Genomic DNA, 19,414 nt, shown 5'->3' with positions numbered 1-19,414 from the left:
AACGCTGTTTTAAATAAGCCAGACATAAGCATACATACCATATCATTCCATTTACATCAAATTCCAGAATAAGCAAAACTAATCTACAGGAACAAAGAGGGACAGATTACCCAATAAACAAGGTATGCATGGGCTTACTTATTGTTAAGGATTGAACTGTGTCCCCCCAACATGTGTGTCAACTTGGCTAGGACATGATTCCCTGTACTGTATAACTGTCTATCATTTTGTCATCCGATGTGATTTTCCTATGTGTTGTAAATCCTATCTCTTTGATGTTAATAAGGCAGGATTAGAGGCAGTTATGTTAATGAGGCAGGACTCAATCTTCAAGATCAGGTTGTATCTTGAGTCAATCTCTTTTGAGATATAAAAGAGAGAAGGGAGCAGAGAGACAGGGGACCCCATGTCACCAAGAATGAAGAACCAGGAGGGGAGCATGTCTTTTGGACCCAGGGTCTCTGCACTGAGAAGCTCCTAGACCAGGCAAAGACTGATGACAAGGGCCTTCCCCCAGGGCTAATACAGAAAGCCTTCCCCTGGAGCCAGCACCCTGAATTTTTAGCCCCCTAGACTGTGAGACAATTTTTCTTTCTTAAAGCCATCCACTAGCAGCACTAGATAACTAAGACACTAATCAACAGTGCACAATTTCACCTGTTTTTTTTACCACATCAAAAATGTGGTGAAACCCATGTGAAATTGTATGCTACAGATTAGTAGGTAAGCACAAGCAAGCCTGTGCATACCTTGCTTACTGGTTAACTCGTCCCCAGGAACAGAAAGAAAATCAACAGATGCCTAGGGCAGGAATAAGAAATGAACGGAGAGGAACATAAAGGGTCTTTTGAGGTGACAGATACATTGTCTCAATTTGGGTGGGTTACACAGGTATATATACATTTGTCAAAACTCACTGATATTAAAATGTTGACTTTTAAAAATCCATGAAATAACTGTTCTAATTATGAAGGATAAAATGTTTGATCCTTAAAAGAAAGGAAATCTGAGTATTAACATATTTTGTTGAAGCTACAATGCCATCAAATTTAAGATACACTATTATTTTGTTTCCAAAACCAAACACAATCCTATAATTAACGTATCACCAGTTTTTAAAACACGCTCCAATTTCAGATGTTAAAATATGAGAACCTGTGTATCTGAGAATCAGGATGAAACAGACATTTTTATGCTGATATTATCAAACTAGATACATCAGACCCAAAACTCCAGCCAAGACCCTAAAGCTTCCAAAAGTCATCTTTGCTCAAGTTGGCTTGAGCCTCAAATATCTTTAAACCCAAAGTACACACTTCACAGTAAAGAAATTTTAAATGCTGAGTTGGGGGGAAGCTACCAATAAATAAATATATGTGCTCACCAACAGTGCTAGCACCTAAAGATCACTTTTATTTCAAAAAGCTGCTGGATCGGTGAAGGGGCTATACTTTGGAGCCAGACCAAAGGCCACAGTGAGGGCAGATTTTAACAAAATAATTAACTAACAGTATTAATAACTTCCGAAACAAAAATGTTCAAATATTCCTACCAAACCTGTTCCAACATTTCATTTGAAATTAACTCATTTCCCAGAGCATAAATCAAAGGAAGAAGTTTCACAATCAAACACAGTACACCTAAACACTCTTGATGGATACTAAAAGTCACCAAATCTTTTTAAAAATAGATTCTAGGGTCACACAGCTTTAAGTTATACAACACCGAGCTACAATAGGTCACTCAGAGAGTCAAATTCTAATCTCAGATCACAGTTACAATGGTCCTTTCATAGCTTATGTTTCCCTAACCATAGGGAATAACCAACCACCAGAAAAGAATGGAGAAATGAAAAAGGGTACTACAAAAAGATAAAACTAAATAAATCAGTAAGCAAAACACTGACATTTTCCACCTCAAAATCCAAAAACAGGATTTTTATCTTTGTTAACAAATGCATAGGTTTTATAATAATGACTATCTAAATGCAAAAGACGTAAAATAATCTATTGCTTTAAACTTAGATTTGTTAGCCTCTCCCAATATATCAATGGGAAGTAACAAACTCCCTCTTACTTAAAATGTTTTGAGGCACAACACGAGATAAACATACAAAAATGAATTAAAACTAAATTGCACGTAACTTCTAAGCACTATCTAATCACTGCATAAATCACTACTCTTAACATAAAACAATTTTGTGTTCAGATCATGGTATTCAATCACTTAACCAAAATATCCTAACACCACAGTTTGAGTTCCAGCACAAGAGTATATTAGGGGCAATGCAAAAGCTCAAAACCAACCCAGAGATTTTTAAACACAGGAATCTAACTTGGATTTATTATATATACATAAAAGTAAACTCAAAAACTCCCCAAACCTTTAAGTATATACCTACCACTTGTAGAAATTTTTTAGTCTAATTATAAAACCATACAACATAATGTTGCTAGTAAAACTAGAATATGTTATATATGTCAGGATAAAAGGTTTTTGTAGCAGTGCAGCAGATTTTTCAATCCCCAAAAGGTTCATGTGTACTGGTGCTCTGGCTCAGCTCCATGTCATTACAGTTGGCTCTTCATACCAACCTGCTTTCAAGGGTGGATATGCTAGAAGAGTTTCAATATCTGGATTTTCCAGCAGTTACCTTAAGTTTCCATGTCTTAGCAAAATGGCACATTCACTCACTGACCAGCAACAATAAATTTACTGTGCTGAAACTCTAACACGACACTAAATCTTCATTCTCAAAATTCACTCCCAGCATTAACAAATGATATGAATAACCAACTCTTTTCATGTACCTGTAATCATATCAGGCTTCTGATTTTACAATCCTGGTTTAAGCTGTTTACAGTCCCAAAGTAATCAACTTTTGCTCTCCTAAATCCTTCATAATATTCGAAGTAAGACTGATGGAATTTTCTGATAAGCCACTACAAGTTTAGCATCACTGATTACCTTCAATGCTCTTGCAAGCTAACCACTGCTAATGCGTAAGAATTCACTTACAAATGGGAGTAGGAAAAAAATTAACATTTTCAAACCAAATTTCAAAATAGACCAAGAAGTCTTTACTTCTTTAAAGAAGGATAGTAGTCAGTCCTAAAAAAAGAGATTAATTTTTTAAGTGTCAGAATTACCTAAGTCAATGACAACAATCCCTCCCCTCCTCCCAAAAAAGGGAAAATTTCATTTCCTAAAAAACAACCGACGATAACAGTCACAAAACGCCTTTTCTTTGTAGCATGTAGTTGGAGAAGTTATGAAACATGCACCAGAAAACAAAGGTAAAAGAAACTAATCTTTCCAAGGTTGGAAGAGAAAAAGTCCCTGTCATAAGTGGTCTTTTCCCAACTTCTAGGATTACCTAGAGAAATCAGAGACTTAAGTACTTCCTTACTAACCCTAAATGAGCAACAAATTACAGTATTTCAAAAGAGAGGGTAGTTAAAACAAGCATTTTGATAAATCTAGAAGGAATTTATTAATACAGTTACCTAAACAGAAGATAGAAAGAAAAAGTAATCTGTCAATCTGAAGGCTTGATTTTTCCCTTTGATTTCATACAACTCTCCTTCCCTAACAAAAGCAATGAATCCAGGAACTTGTCAAAGAGACAAATGACAATACCAGGGTACTTAACGGTTAGCAATTATTCCTTTTGCTGTAATAGTGCCATTTAAATTCCTCTACCCACTACATATCAAACAAATCATTGACCTTTATAATATTTTAATCACTAAGGACAGGGGGAAAAAAAACCCGTCACTGTCGATTCGTACTCATATCAACCCTATAAGACAGAGTAGAACTGTACTACAGAGTTTCCAAGGAGCGCCTGGTGGATTCGAACTGCCGACCTTTTGGTTAGCAGCTGTAGCACTTAACCATTATGTCACCAGGGTTTCCAAAACCAAAAAAAAAAAAAAAAAAAAACCCAAACCCGTCGCCATCTAGTCTATTTTGACTCATAGCAACCCTCTAAGACAGACTAGAACAGCCCCATAGGGTTCCCAAGGAACACAGGGTGGACTCGAACTGCTGATCTTCTGGTTAGCAGCTTTATCTCTTAACCACTACACCACTAGGGTCTCCAAAGTAAATGGAAAGAAGTTAATATTGAGGCATAATATTTTTTAAATATCACGAGAACTTCACAATTGTTTAGAACAAACTCAAGGAATACACATAGCACAGAATATTGAATTAAAATTAGGAATAATGGATTTGTTCAATAAATATTTATTAAGCACCTACAACGTACCACTCACTGTGCTATAATAATACCAAATCCATTACATGACAGAATTCTGCTAATGCTAAAATTATAGAATTATACGAAATAAGACACCAAATCAGTAGTTCCTAATTTTGGATTTCAAAGATGAGTTAAATCTCCCTATAAATTTTAAGGTCCTGTTTTCTGTTTGCTGGGGAGTATTTTTGTTTTTTCTCCATTTGCCAACAACTGTCGAAAACTTAATGGACAGACCCCAATCTACAGATGTTTTGGACAACCACAAGAATCCTACAAAAGAGGTGACAAAAAAAAAATTAAAATACTTACCAGCACTCTAAAAAAGTAAAGATATTCTGCTGCTCCTGAGTAATTTCCACATTCATACTGGAATTTTGCATACCTGTAGAGAGTGTCTAAATATTCCTGCCTAAACTAAAAAGAAAAGATTATGCTTTACTTTTTATTCTGAGTTTTAAAATAGAATCCATTTACTTTTTTAAAACCTCCAGAAGTAATTCTTTCAAACTCTTTCAAAGGTTACCCCCCAAAATAAATATCACGGTCAGAGAATCATTTGACCTTTAAAGTGTGCATTAGAAAACAGGTGGATCTAACATTTGCAGTTTTGACCTCAAAGAGTTATGAATCATAATGATACTGAATTTGTTGTGATAATCCAAAACCCAAAATTGATACAAACTTGAACTGCAGCTAAAGGTCTAGGGAGTGAGTCCTAGAGCTGGTAACTGAACTTAGCCAACTACCAAGCATATACGACCCTGCAAAGGTTTGTAGTTCTGGATGAATAATATGTAAACTTATGGTCTCTGTGAAAATGGTCCCAAAATAATAACTTTCACAGTTAATGATGCAAGCAAAGTACAAGTGAAGAAATCTAAAAGAAAGGCTTAGAATTAAAACATTAACAAATCCATTGAACAATCTATACAGAAACCAGAAGGGGCAATTTGCACAGTGGTCAGCAAGTCTCTCATTACAGCTTGTTAAGTGAGAGATTAAACTTCAATGCAAGTTAAAGAATTAAATAAAAGCAAAGCTTCAAATTTAGGGTTAACACAAGGGAAAAGAGATTGTGAGATGGTTAAAAATGGGCCTATAAGAACATTTCTGTATTTGTGAATATGGAGGTTTACGAAGGCCTTGATAACGCCAAGGGCTACTGTATTCCACATGGTAGCCAGGTATTACTTAATTCTGTTGTTGAACACATTACTAATTCAAATGTAATTTTGTCCTTACTTGTTAACCCGTAAGAAAATACCCAATATAAAATGCTATTATATGATTATTGTGAAAAAAAATTTTGAGAATTTCTGCAGAACTAGTGGCGAATTAAGTACATATATGGTCCTATCGGAAACAGCATCGATTTTTTAAAAAGTTTCAAAAACATACCATATATTATACTTAATAAGTTAACCTGGAAATTACATTACTGTTAAGTTGTGAACCTACCTGTATGGCACTAGTCTTTAATTAGCCTTATTACAACACAGTAGCTGTAAGGTATTTTAAAAACAACACTTACACCATGCTTGTCCGCCAGGTAGTCAAATAACATCCGACCATCCCTTAATAACAAACACAATTATTGTATTTTATAGGCCAGAGGAAATAAAATAAGCACATCCAACTTTGAAGTAACTGCACACATAAAATCACTTTAAATGTGTTAATATTTCAGCACTAGAAATAAGACTTCCAGAATAAAATAAATAAAATATTACATGTTTTGAACACAAGGAATAAGAATACAGAGAATTAAAAGCTTTAAAACACACTTTCACATTTTTCTAGTTCTAACTGAAAATCAAATGAACTGTTTTACCAGAACATGAAATGCGACAAGATTCTGACAATTTTTATACTGCGGTCAATAGCTTACATAGGTGGTAACCCAATGGGAAAGTTATTTGTTCTCTGAGGTTAGATTTCTGACAGATTATATATTTTTATTATATAATAGAAACTAAAATAAATACTATACAAAATAGTAGGGATTAATCTTACTAATAAATCTTGTCCCCTTCAAAATCTGTTAATATTTTTCACAATGACAGTGATTTAGAAAATTTATAAGATTAATGAATCCTTCCTAACTTACATACTACCTGTGCTACATGCCCAGTATAATTAATATTATCCACACCAAAGTATCAAACATAACAATTTAACTTATGCCCACCTTCCAGGCATTTTTTAAAAATGAAAACATTTTCTTATGCTTCTCCTAAGGACTATGCCAGGGAGTGTCTTTTGGGAGCATAATCTAACTTGAAGATTTGAGGAGGAGGAGATATCAGTAAAAATAACATTTTAATATTGAATATATAACATGCATGAAATTTTAACATAAATTTTTTTCAAAGAAATGTGACACCTGCTATGCATCACAGACTCACTTTGTATAATATTCCTTACATCCCCCAGGTATATAATCACTGTCCTTTGCTAATAGGACATTTCTTGGAAAGCCTTAGAAGTACAATACTATGTTCTGTAACATTTTAAAAAGGGAGAATTGGTGAGAGGAAGTCACTATTTTGTAGTTAAGTAGCTTATAAGTATACTTAGGTTACAAGTTTATAATCCATTAATTCCAGCTTTTTTTGCATCACCAATTTAATGCCTATTAAGCTAAAAGGAGTCCCCTTTCTAGTATTTGGTAAGCACATCTGTATTCATCTTATTCATAGCCTAGTCACATTATTTCCCAGTATTTAAGTGACTACACTAAGCCAACCTAAGCTTGCTGTTAGCCTCAAATACCTAAATCATTTCCACTGTCTCTTTGTGGGCAATTATATGTGGCTTGAAGGTCTGTAATTTCTAAGAAACAAGTAGTATATACAGACACACACACACAACTGTGTGTGTGCGCACATATACATATATAGTATAGTATAATATGGTGTAGTAATCATGTAATATTTGCTCCTTTTCAAATATATGTGGTAATACTTCCCCAAATTACAAATGAAAACTTAGAGCCAATCTCTCTAAATATTTGGTTGATCACAGAGTAGAACCGCCCCAGAGTTTTCAAGGAGCACCTGGAGGATTTGAACTGCCAAACTTTTTGTTATCAGCCATAGTTCTTAACCACTACAGCACCAGGGTTTCCTGATCAAATATCCCACTGCCGTCGAGTCGATTCTGACTCAGCACTAAAAATGCAAGGACAAAATCTTCAGCAATTCTTCAAGAGGATATATTAGCAACAAAAAATTTATCACAATGGCAATATCCAATTTTAGTAGATTTTACTTTTACATATTTCTAATAACCCAAAGGGCTTCAACTGGTGATATGTATTAAGTCAGGCTAAGGCAACATGCTTTCTTTGGAAACCAAACAATAAGTCTATTTCTAGCTAAGGGGAAGTTAGGAGTAAAATAACCTTATCAGCTCTCCACTACCCTCCTTGGGCTGGGCATCGAGGTTGGAAGGATATGAGAGAATGCAGCAAAGTGATAAAGTGAGCTCTAGTTTCACTTGCAGCAAGCAATCCATTTGCTCTAGGTGTTGGCCTAACGCAGGGATTCTAAACCTCTAGACTACTGACATTTTGGCTGCATAATTCTTTGTTTGAGGGTTGGGCGGGCAGTTGTCCTGTGCACTGTAAGATCTTTAGCAGCATTCCTGGCCGCCACTCACTAGGTGCCAACAGCACTCCTACAACTGTCTCCAGATACTGCCAACCGTTCCTGGGGTGGGGGTGGGGGTGGGGATGGGGGGTAAGGGCAGAGCTGCCCTAGCATAATCAGGTGTGCATGACCAGTAAAAAAATTTTTAAAAATTAGTATTAACATGTATCACTAAGGACTGCTGCCCCAACTCAATAAGCATAAATGAAAATAACCAAATATATAAAGCTATAATTTAAATTATGAATTTTTACTATGAGATACTAAGTAAAAGTTTAAATTAACATTTGTATTAATACAGAAAAGATTTTAGGATTCAAATTAAAAAGAGATTACCTGGTTGACTGCATTTGCCTTGTAGTTTCTGGATCTTCAAACATCTTCACAATTGGTTCTGTTTCTGCCTGAAGCTGTTTCAGTTGTGCAACAACTGTGGTTCTTTTTTCTCTTAAAGCTAATTAGGGACACAAAGTAGCACTATAATGTGAAGGAATGTTAAGCTACAAGGTTCATCCTGAAGATGTCTCTAGAAATTATAAAAATTTATTTAAATCACACATATACCGTTATATATTTACCCCCCATACAGTCACATGTCAGGAACCACCAACTCAGTAATTTCTCCCTGATTCACAATTTCTTCTTTCTAGCACTGCAAGGGTACAGAAAGGAAGGAGGAATCCTCTTCCTACTCTTAAAGGTAACGGGAAATTGGAGAAGTGGCGGTGTGAAGAGGGTAGGAAATTATTTGATTCTGGGTTTCAAGGGCTTCATTCTAAGTGTGTTTATATTTGTTCTCATTTAATTCTCTCAAGTGAGTATCATTCCAGTGCTAAAGGTCAAAAACAGAAGGCCGGGGGGTTATATATTATTACTACAGGTATTCTGCCAGGTTATGAGGAATTTAAACTCAGTCCATAATTGCTTTTCACTACGAATCCAGTTCTGTAATCTCTCAAACCCAATTCTATAATCTCTCTTTTTACTACATCATTAAGAGTCAGAGAAAGCTTGCACATAGCCTGCCCTGCTAATGTGCGTTAGATTAAGGTTTCATTAAAAAATAAGTTTATTTTTTTGATCACAAACTAAAATTTAAAGATTTAAAAGAGAAGTTACAAGAGCTCCTGTTACTACAGGGAACTGCAATATAAATAAAATGATGATTATGTTAGTGCAGTAACTTATGCATTATACATTATAAAGTATATTATTAGAACAGTGTTTCTAAAACACAGAAAGGGATTTATGATCAAATTTCAAAAAATGTCAATTTAAACAAAATAAATCCCATTTCTCTACTGCCAGAGTTCTTAGAATCTTTAAAATGCCGTGCACATGGAAGGGTATACGGTAATTTCCTAAATTTATGGGACTTTTTTTCTTTTAGGAACATCTACTACCACAAAGGAGACCCTGGAGGTCACAAACAATTAAGCGCTTGTCTATTAACTGAAAGGTTGGCAGTTCATACCTACCCAGAGGTGCCTCAGAAGAAAGGCCTGGTGATTTGCTTCCGAAAGGTTTGAAAACCCTATGGAACAGTTCTACTCTGCAACATGTGGGGTCACCATGAGTTAGAATCCACTCGACAGCACCGGTAACTGCCGCACAAAAGAAGGGTTTGGAATATACTATACCACAGTAGTATTCCAACTGGAGCGCTGGGCCTCACCAGACAGCTTCTGATTAAATAAGTACAGAGTATGAAGACTCTGCAATTCTAACGAGCTCTCACAGGGCAGCTAATGTTGGTCCTAAGGACTGTATTTTAAGAACCATAGCTATACCAGATGCTTCAACATGAAAAGAAAATCTCTAAGGCAAACAAAAAGCTAACTGGACAAGTTGGCAACCAAAAAGTTGCAGCACTCTCAGAAAATTACAATCTGAATCATAAATACAACTTCGATGATACATACTAATAAGAACTGAAGGTATCTGACAAAAATGTTTTAAAGTATTTTCATGTCTTTTACAGGGAGAAAATAACATACTTCTGTAACACCTGTAACCAGCACATTACCTTTCATCCAAAGAACTTTAAATCATTCAAATAATAATTAAGACTTTCGGCTAATTTCTTTTATAAATCACAAAACCTTAAAACACATATCCACAGTTTACAAGATGACAAACCTTACCGTGAGGAATATCATCGGAATAAAGGTTTTTGTATACATCCATAGCAAAGTCCACCATGTTGGTATCACTAAGAAGATCCAACTTCCCTTGTAGTAATTCTTTTTCATTATATATCTGCAAGAGAAAATTCCTTTTAATGAATATATTAAAGCTCCTCAAATAAACTAAGATTAGTTTACTTACTGAGACACTATTTTTTTCTATAAACTATTATAACCTATTATTTCACTTCTTTTAAGAATAAAGTGAAGCAATACAGGAGGGTTGGTGGTGCAGTGGTTAAGCGTTAGGCTACTAACCAAAAGGCAGGCATTTCGAATCCCAACAGTCACTCCTTGGAAACCCTACAGGGCAGTTCTACTCTGTTCTATAGTATTGCTACGAGTCAGAATTAACTTGGCAGTCGATTTGGTTTGTTTCTGGTCAAAGCAATATAGCAATCAATGTAGAGAGACATTAAGAACATTTTGCTTACCTGAAAATGTAAAAATGAAGGCAAATTACACACTGCGAAGTCATTTCCATCTTCAAATTTATATTACCTTACTTTATACTATCTTATTTACATTTTCTTGTGTCCCTACAAGCCACTTTTTATCCTTTCTGGAAGGCTACGCATAAATAAACAAAAAACCACAGTCTCCACTGCAAAGCATATAGAGTTGTCCCCTCTCCACATCCAAGTAATTAGGAAACAATTCTGAAAAATTTTACCTTCTTATATTCCTCATACTCACGTGATGTCTACCTGCCTCTTCTTGAGGTGTCCTCTCCTTTACCTCGTACATTTCCCTTCATTAATAGTTTTAATCTTTCATAACGTTTTCCCATCACTACACCCATAAAACTAGCAGCCATTTTATAAGCTAATCCTATCATATCAGGATTTTTGCTTTGCTAACGGTTTAAGAAACATAATTTAACCTATAGTCCAGGATCGAAACAGATACATACGCAAATTTCATATAAAGCGTACTGACCAATATATACGGATTCTACCAAATTAACACTCAGAAATACAGATTATAGTTGAGAAAATATCAACTTTTATTTTAACCGAATCTTTTTTTTTTAATCAAATGGATACTAAAAATAAAAGTACCAAAAGAAAAGATTTCTATATTGAATTAAATTTTTCCAAAGAAAGAAAAATCCAAGAAGTTGTATCAACATTTCATTGCCTATAAAAAGGAAAGATAAAGGTATCAAATGACTTAAGACATAAAATTCAAATCGAACCTTGCAAAACATATAAAGAACTCCTACACAACAGTAAAAGACAAGCTGTTGAAAAATGGACTTTAGTAGGCACTTTACAAAAGGCAATATCCAAATGGCCAATAAACACATGAAAAAGTTCTCAACCTCATTAATCCTCAAGGAAATGCAAATTAAAACCACACTACAAACTAGAACAAAAACAAAAACAAAAATCTCCTGACAATACCAAGTATTGTTGTGGATGTAGAATAACTGAAACACATAATACTCTGCTAGCTTACGTACAACCACTTTGATAAATTGCTTCTAGCTTCTAAAGCCAAACCTCCTTTTTGACCCAGCAGTTCCGCTTCTAGGTACCTGTTATGGATTGACCGTATCCCCCTGCAAAATGTGTTGTAAAGCCTAACCTCTATGCTTGTGGTTATAATCCCATTTGGGAATGGGTTTTCTGAGTTATGTTAATGAGACAGGGTTGGTGTTGGGTGTGTGTTAAATCAACCTCTTTTGAGATATAAAAGAGAACAGACAAGCAAGCAGAGATGGGGGAAGAGAGATGCCTAGCCACATGAAGACGGCCCAGGAACAGGAGCTCAAAAGAAACAAGGACCTTCCTTCAGAGCCAACAGTTTTCCCCTACAGCCTGTACCCTGAATTTGGACTTAAAAAAAAAAAAAACCAAAACCCACTGCCATCAAGTTGATTTTGACTCATAGTGACCCTATGGGACAGAGGAGAACTAACCCATAGAGTTTCCAAGGAGTGCCTTCGGTTAGCAGCCGTAGCACCTAACCACTACGCCATCAGGGGAATTCAGACTTCTAGCCTCCTAAACTGTGAGAAAATAAATTTCTGTGTGTTAAAGCCAACCATTTGTGCTATTTCTGTTACAGCGGCACTATATAACAACAACAACAAAATTTTTTTTATATAACTACGACAGAATTTGGTACTGAGAAGTACTAGCAGACATCTAAAACGTGGAAGCGGTTTTGGGATTGGGTAATGTGTACAAGCTGAAAGAGTTTTAAGTTGCCTAACAGTAAAAGCCTAGATTGCCTTGAAGAGACTGTTGGTAGAATTCTGGCCGTCACAGGTGATTCTGGCGAGGGCTCAGAAGGAAGCGAGGAGAGCTCCACACAGAGGAGTTTCTACTGTCTTAGAAAATATACACGGCACCGGCAACAGAATGTGGCCAGAAACATGGACAGTAACGGTGCTTCCAGTGACACTGTAAAGGAAGATGATGAGCATGGGATTGGACAACAGAGGAAGGGCAGTGCTTTTCATGCAGTGGCAGATAACTTGTCTGAATTATGTTCAAGTGTCTGGTGGAAGGCAGAACTTGTTTAAGTGATTAACTTGTAGCAAGATCTTAAAGAGGCTGCATGGTTTTACTTGCCATTTATAGTAAAACGCAAGTGGAAAAAGATGGACTTAAAAATGAACTGTGCGAAATGAAAACAGACCTTAAAAGATTTGGCAAATTCTGCTGTACAAACCTGTCCTAGAATGTTCACCAAGGACACGGCTATAGGATCTACTGTTGAAGAGATTAAGCCTGTGACTGACGGATCTAACCAACTACCACAGCAGAAAACCCAACAGCTTAAACCAAAGGGGACAGACAGCAAAAGGAAAGAATGCTGTCTGCCTCTTAGAATTCTACAGGCAGAAAACAGGCCAAAGGGGATACATCTATTGTCTTCCAAGAAAAGAACCACTCCTTGGAGCAGCTGGGAGATCAGCAGAACTACTGGAAGGAGTATGGGAAGCAGGGGCTTCTTGGCTTCAAAGGTGGGGCCAGGGTCTCCTGGATTTCAAAGGGTGGGGTCACACACTCCTAGGTTTCAAAGAGTCAGATCTTCACCAACTGAGTTCCAGTGTGTGGTGTTGCCATTGAGGTGTGCTGGGGGCATGGGGCCGCCACCCAAAGGTAAGGGAGTGGGGCTGCCATGCCCAAAGGACAGAAGAATGGGGCCTAACAAGGCCAAGGGGATGTGGCTGTCGCTCAAGAGGACTGGGAGAACGGGACCACCTAAAGCTGAGGGATCAGAGTTGCAGCGCCAGTGGGCCCAGAATGGGGAGCTGGAGCTCACAGGCCAACAGGCTTCCACCCACAATCCAGACGGCATGGCCAACACCCAGATTCTGGAGGGCGGGGCCATTGCCCAGATGGTTTCAGAGAACAGAGGATTATTTTCAAGGGTTGAGAGCTAATGAAAACTGTTCTGTTGGGTTTTGTACTGCTTGGTGCCTATCATCCCTTCTTTCCCTCCAATTTCTCCCATTGGTAATGGAAATGTCTGCCTTGTGCCTGTTCCACCATTGTACTTCAGAAACAGATAATCTGTAGTCCAAATTTCAAAGATTCACGGATGAAGAGGAATTTTGCCCCAGAATGGAATACGCCTAAAGTCTTACCCATATTTGATTTAGATAATTCAGAAGATGAAATTTTGAACTTCGAGCTGATTTAAGACTTTTGAGACAATGTGATGGAATGAATGTCTTCTGCATGTGTCTTGAGCCAATCTCTTCTGAAATACAAACAAACCAGACAGCAGAGATGGGGGAAGAGAGATGCCAAGAGAGGAAGCTCGCCCAGGAGCAGAAGCCCAGAACAAACAAGGACCTTGTTCTAGAGCCTACAGAGCCAACACCTTGAATTTGAACTTCTAGCCTCCTGAACTGTGAGAAAATAAATGTTTGTTACAGCCACCCATTGGTGGTATTTCTATTGTAACAGCACTAGATAACTAAAACAGCACCCAAGAGAAATGGGTACACATATTCAAAAACCAAAACCAAACCAAACCCATTGCTGTCCAGTCAATTTTGACTCATAGGAACCCTACAGGACAGAGCAGAACTGCCCCATAGGGCTTCCAAGGAATAGCTGTTGGATTCGAACTGCCAACCTTGTGATTAGAAGCTGTAACTCAAAGACATCTCTAAATGTTCATACCAGCACCATTTGTAACAGCCAAAATTATCAATACTGGAATGGATAAATAAATTGTGGTTATTTATTTATTCATAAAATAAGTAACATTTGGCACTGAAAATCAAAACACTACTGCAGTCCTAACAGCTTGGATCATTCTCGCAAACTACGCTGTGTAAAAAATGTACGGTTTCCAATTTCATCTGGACTCTCTGCACTTACCAATCCTGAACGTGTCTTTGGTCAGTTTCCTAGGCTACCATTTCCAGTCTTTACCTCACTCCTCAAAATCACAGCTGGCTGCCCCATATCACTAATCACTCTCTCATACCAAATGGCCTAGCCTCTTAATAGCAAACTTTTTAGGAATACTTATTCTGTCCCAGGAGACTAGGTGCTTTATATGCACTGTTGTTTTCAGAAGCTTTCTTCGAGTCAGCCCCCAATTTATGGAGACCCCATGCACAACGGGATTGAATGGTTATGATCCACAGGGCTTTCACTGGCTGATTTTTTAGAAGTTCATCGCCAGGTCTCTGTTCCTAATCTGGAAGCTGTGCTGAAACCTGTTCAGCATCGTAGTAACACACAAGCCTCCACAGACAGATGGTGGCCACAAATGAAGTACATTGGTTAGGAATCGAATCCAGCTCCCCCATATGGTTGGTAAACCAAAAACCAAATCCACTGCTGGTGAGCTGATACCAACTCATAGCAACCCTATACGACAGAGTAGAACTACTCCTTAGGGTTTCCAAGGAGTGGCTGATGGATTTGAACTGCCAACCTTTTGGTTAGCAGCCCAGCTCTTAACCACTGTGTCTCCAGGGCTCTACATGGTTGGTAGTATCATCATTTTATGCAGGCTTAATTAGAGAAGGAACTTGCTCTTAAGCACACAGTTCATTTATTTGAATCCAGAACCCAGGATCCTAAACACTGCACTATCTAGCCTTTCACTGTACAAGAGAATAGAGAGTAGTTAAGACATAAATAAGTATCCATTCACGCATTTACTAAATACTCATTAAAACTTATGTGCTGAGATCACAGTAGAGAACAAATCTCTCCTCTCCTGGAGCTTATATTCTCCAAGACACTACAAATATATAAAATTGTTTTTCTTTCATTGCTATGCCCTTATGTATCATGATCACTGTGACTATAACCTAACCATCCAGCCTTTAAGATTCAATGTAAAGCCTCACCTCCCAAAGTCCTTTTTGCCTACTAAGATAACCAAAACCAAAAACCAAACCCACTGCCATCAAGTTGATTCCGACTCATAACGACCCTACAGGGCAGGGTAGAACTGCCCCAGAGAGTTTCCAAGGAGTGTGTGGATTCAAACTGCCAACCTTTTGGTTAGCAGCTACAGCACTTAACCATTATGCCACGAGCTTCCACTAAGATAACAGTATCTCCTAATTTTCATGGCAACTACTGGTATCTCTCTGACATTTAACTTTTTGCCTCATATTATAGACATTTATCTCCTCTAAAGAACAGACTGACTCCAGGTTTGTTTGTTAAAAAACAGGTAGACCTACTAACCCACTGCCGTCAAATTGATTCTGACTCATAGCGACCCTACAGGATAGAGTAGAACTGCCCCACAGGGTTTCCAGGAAGCGCCTGGTGGAGTCAAACGCCAACTTTTTGGTTAGCAGCTGTAGCTCTTAACCACTACACCACTTGGAGATTTCTGGGTTTTATCTTGGATTTCTCACAATTCTATGGCCATCCGATACTTAGTAATCACTAAATATTCCAGGATCTGTCTTCCTCTTGGTGTATTACAGCCATTTCACCAGCATGCTCTACAAGTAGAAACCAAACGACGTACTGCACAGGGCAAACATGCTGCAAAAGATCTCTTTAAAGTATTAAAAAACAAAGAAAGATGTCACTTTGAGGACTATGATGCACCTGACCCAAGCCATGGTGTTTTCAATCACCTCATATTCATGCGGAAGCTGGACAATAAGGAAGATCGAAGCAGAATAGATGCTTTTGAGTTACAGTGTTGGTGAAGAATATTGAATATAATGGACTGTCAGAAGAACGAACAGATCTGTCTCGGAAGAAGTACAGCCAGAATGCTTCTTAGAAGCAAGGATGGTGAGACTTTGTCTCACTTACTTTGGACATGTTATCAGGAGGGACCACTTTCTAGAGAAAGACATCATGCCTGGTAAGGCAGAGGGTCAGCTAAAAATAGGAAGACCCTCAACAAGATGGACTGACACAACAGCTGCAACAATGGGCTCAAACACAGTAACGATTGTGAGGATGGGCAGTGCTTCATTCTGTTGTATGTAGGGTCGCTATGAGTTGGAATTGACTCAATTGCACCTAACAACAGTAGCCTTTTCTCACTGACTTTCAGCTGCAATACACAGTTTTGTCTTGCCCTATGAAAAACTAATCTACACTTATATTCCTCCTTTTCTTCTGTCTACCTTGAAAAAGAAAGAGTAAAGAACATATCAGAAAAATGAAGTTTAACTAGTTTAGAAGCAAGCATTTCTACAAGTAGCTGGTAAAGGATTTCAAAATATGGCATTTTGTCTTCCTTGATCTGTGGTGAATCATCTTACCTAAGCCTTTGGTACAAATGTTAAACACTAGACTGCTCATCAAAAGGCCGGCTGTTTGAACTCACCTACAGACTCTGTGAGAGAAAGATCTGCTGCCCTAAAGATTAAAAAAAAACCTAAAGATTACAGCAAAGAAAACCCTATGGGGCAGTTCTACCCTGTCACATGTGGTCACTATGAATTGCAACTGACTCCGAGGCAGTAACAAGTTCTAAAAAACAGTACACCCTACATAAACATCAAGGCAAAAATACATTCTTTAAAGATAAAGCTTTATGTAGCAGGACATTTGTTGAAATTAACTTTGTTGTTCCCTAACGTCATCAACTTAAGTCCACATGTGTTTATAAAAAGTTAATGGTATGGATTTGAGGACGATAGCTCTCTAATAAACCATACCCACCTGGAAGCTCTGAAGAGTTTTCAGAACAAATTAATGTTTATTTTCACGACCTTTTTTTTTTTTTTTATTGCTATTGGAACATCCACAAAAAGCCCCCAAATTCTGTCCCCTCAATAGATCTATGCAGTAATCTGCTTCCAGAAATAACTTATTTTTCTGGTCAAAATTCGAATCCCCTCATCATAGTAATATTACTTTATGATGATTAAAATGCACCAATTTCCCAATAAACTGTAGCTATAACTAAGCCCAACATTTCAAAACTTTTAGGACAGAAGTATATTTTAAAATGAGATCCCGGAACTACAGCTACGTGAAAATTAACTACCAATTCAAATCACTTGACGAAATCTGTACATCTATCTAAAAAAAAAAAAAAATCTATCTACACATTAGAAAATAAACAATAAGTTAAAAGTTTTTGTTATTATTTCTGGTGCTCTTGCCCATCCGATAAAATATGCTACGCTTCTAGAAAGTAACTACTTATCAAAAGACCAGGGAAACTGCACGCAAAAAGCTCACAACTTCTTGGAAAAAATGCTAGATATTTAAGTGTAAGAAAAACATTCTAAACGATCCGGCGAACAAAAGCACAAAGTCAAGCCCACTCTTCCCACGGTTCCGTAAAGAAAATCAAAACTTCGAACACTGCAATTTGCTTTTTAGAAGCCGTCCTGGGATAAAGGTCAAACGTTATAGTTTAGCCAGTTAAGCGTCAACTTCCGAGAGCTGACGCAGACGTCCCCCGGGTGCCGGCACCTCAAGAAGCGATACACAGACCTCTTTGTCACCCAGTTTCATTCCTTCACCTCACTCCTTCCCACAGCCGAACTCTGCTGTGCTAACTAACCAGGTCAATGCTAAACTACCAGTACACCTCCTGCCCGGGCTGGGGCCAAACGCCCGTCTGCCTCACACGTGCGTCAGGCCTAAGACTAAACGCACCGCCCTTCGGCACCCCCGGCACCTCACGCGCTCCGACGCGTTCCGCCGGCTCAAAGCCGCCCTTACCTCCTTTACCGACAGAAACTCAAGCAGCGGAAACACTAGATGCCGATCCAAAAAGTGTGCGATTCGAGTAGTCAAGTCGTACTCCGCCATCTTGCCAAGGAAAAGGGAGTCTGTACTCATCAAAACTTTATTGATAGCGGTGACAAGGGAACGGACAAAACCAGTATTGCGCATGTGCAATGCTTACACCCGGGAAGGAAAAGGGGAGGGGTTCAGCCAGGCGCGCGCCGAGAGGAATGGCGCATGCGCACGAGTCCTCCCTTTACCTGGGCAGGACGTGAGCGGCGGGCCCGGTCTCTTCTATTTGCCGATTGGTTAGTATCCGCCTCCTGTTGCAGGCCTACGATTTACAAATCAATGACCTGAAATCCGTTTGTTAATAAAATTATTGAAAACTCGGGATTGGTTGCTGAGACGCTGTTTCACTGGGATGCGGCAGAGGACAAGGAAGTTACATGCAAGAAGGAATATCTGAGCTAATATTTGACATATGGTAATCGTTTTGTAGGAACCTTGGTGGCGCAATGGTTAAGGGCTGGGCTGCTAACTGAAAGGTGGAGTTGGGGGAAGGGGGGTTCTGGCGATATGTTCCCGTAAAAATTATAGCCTAGGAAACTTTATGGAGCAGTTCTACCCTCATATAGGGTTGCTATGAGTCGGAATCAACTCAACACGCAAAACAACAATCATATTGTAAGCTTCATATAAAAACTGAAGTTTTCTGGGCAGAAAACAAGTGAAATTATTTCACACTCTAAAAAAAAAAAAAAAGAAGGGCTAAAACTTTGTGATGGATGGTTGGGCTGGACCTATTAAGGTGGTTAGCAAAAACTGAGATGGGGTAACAATTTATCTGAGAGTTGGAGTAAGAGAAAGAGTTTTTTAAAATGAGAGCCGGGGTAAAAATATTCCTGGTGGAAGGCACAGGAAAGACAAAGACCATGAGAGGAGAGGACTTGGTGTGTTTAAAAAACTGAGAAGCCTCTGTGACTGAAGAGTGAGTTAAAGAGGTTGAGAGAGACCAAGTCAGAATTACGGTAAGGCATTTGGATTTTATTCTCCTTTACTGATTACTTCTCATCGTTCAAACCCCTGGATGCCAAGTTCATGCCAACTCCTACCAACTCTATAGGACAGAGTAGAACTGCCTGCTAGGGTTCCCAAGGA

General features: G+C 38.1%; 1 protein-coding gene across 1 annotated transcript in view; it reads right to left on the bottom strand.

Annotated features, from left to right (window-relative positions):
* Positions 1–18,370, bottom strand: part of EIF3E (eukaryotic translation initiation factor 3 subunit E) — a 46,284-nt gene extending 27,914 nt beyond the window's left edge. The window contains exons 1-5 of the mRNA XM_049853813.1: positions 18,248–18,370; positions 10,062–10,176; positions 8,254–8,371; positions 5,799–5,841; positions 4,577–4,681 (exon numbers count right to left, since the gene is read on the bottom strand). Of these exons, the coding sequence (XP_049709770.1) occupies positions 4,577–4,681; positions 5,799–5,841; positions 8,254–8,371; positions 10,062–10,176; positions 18,248–18,367 (501 nt within the window). The 5' untranslated portion in view covers positions 18,368–18,370. The remainder of the gene's footprint in view (positions 1–4,576; positions 4,682–5,798; positions 5,842–8,253; positions 8,372–10,061; positions 10,177–18,247) is intronic.
* Between the last annotated feature and the right edge of the window lie 1,044 nt (positions 18,371–19,414).

The sequence above is a fragment of the Elephas maximus genome, chromosome 15 (genome assembly GCF_024166365.1).
Source record: "Elephas maximus indicus isolate mEleMax1 chromosome 15, mEleMax1 primary haplotype, whole genome shotgun sequence".
Lineage (NCBI taxonomy): Eukaryota > Metazoa > Chordata > Mammalia > Proboscidea > Elephantidae > Elephas > Elephas maximus.
Note: the sequence above shows the minus strand (reverse complement) of the source record. Positions and strands in the feature narration are given on the sequence as shown.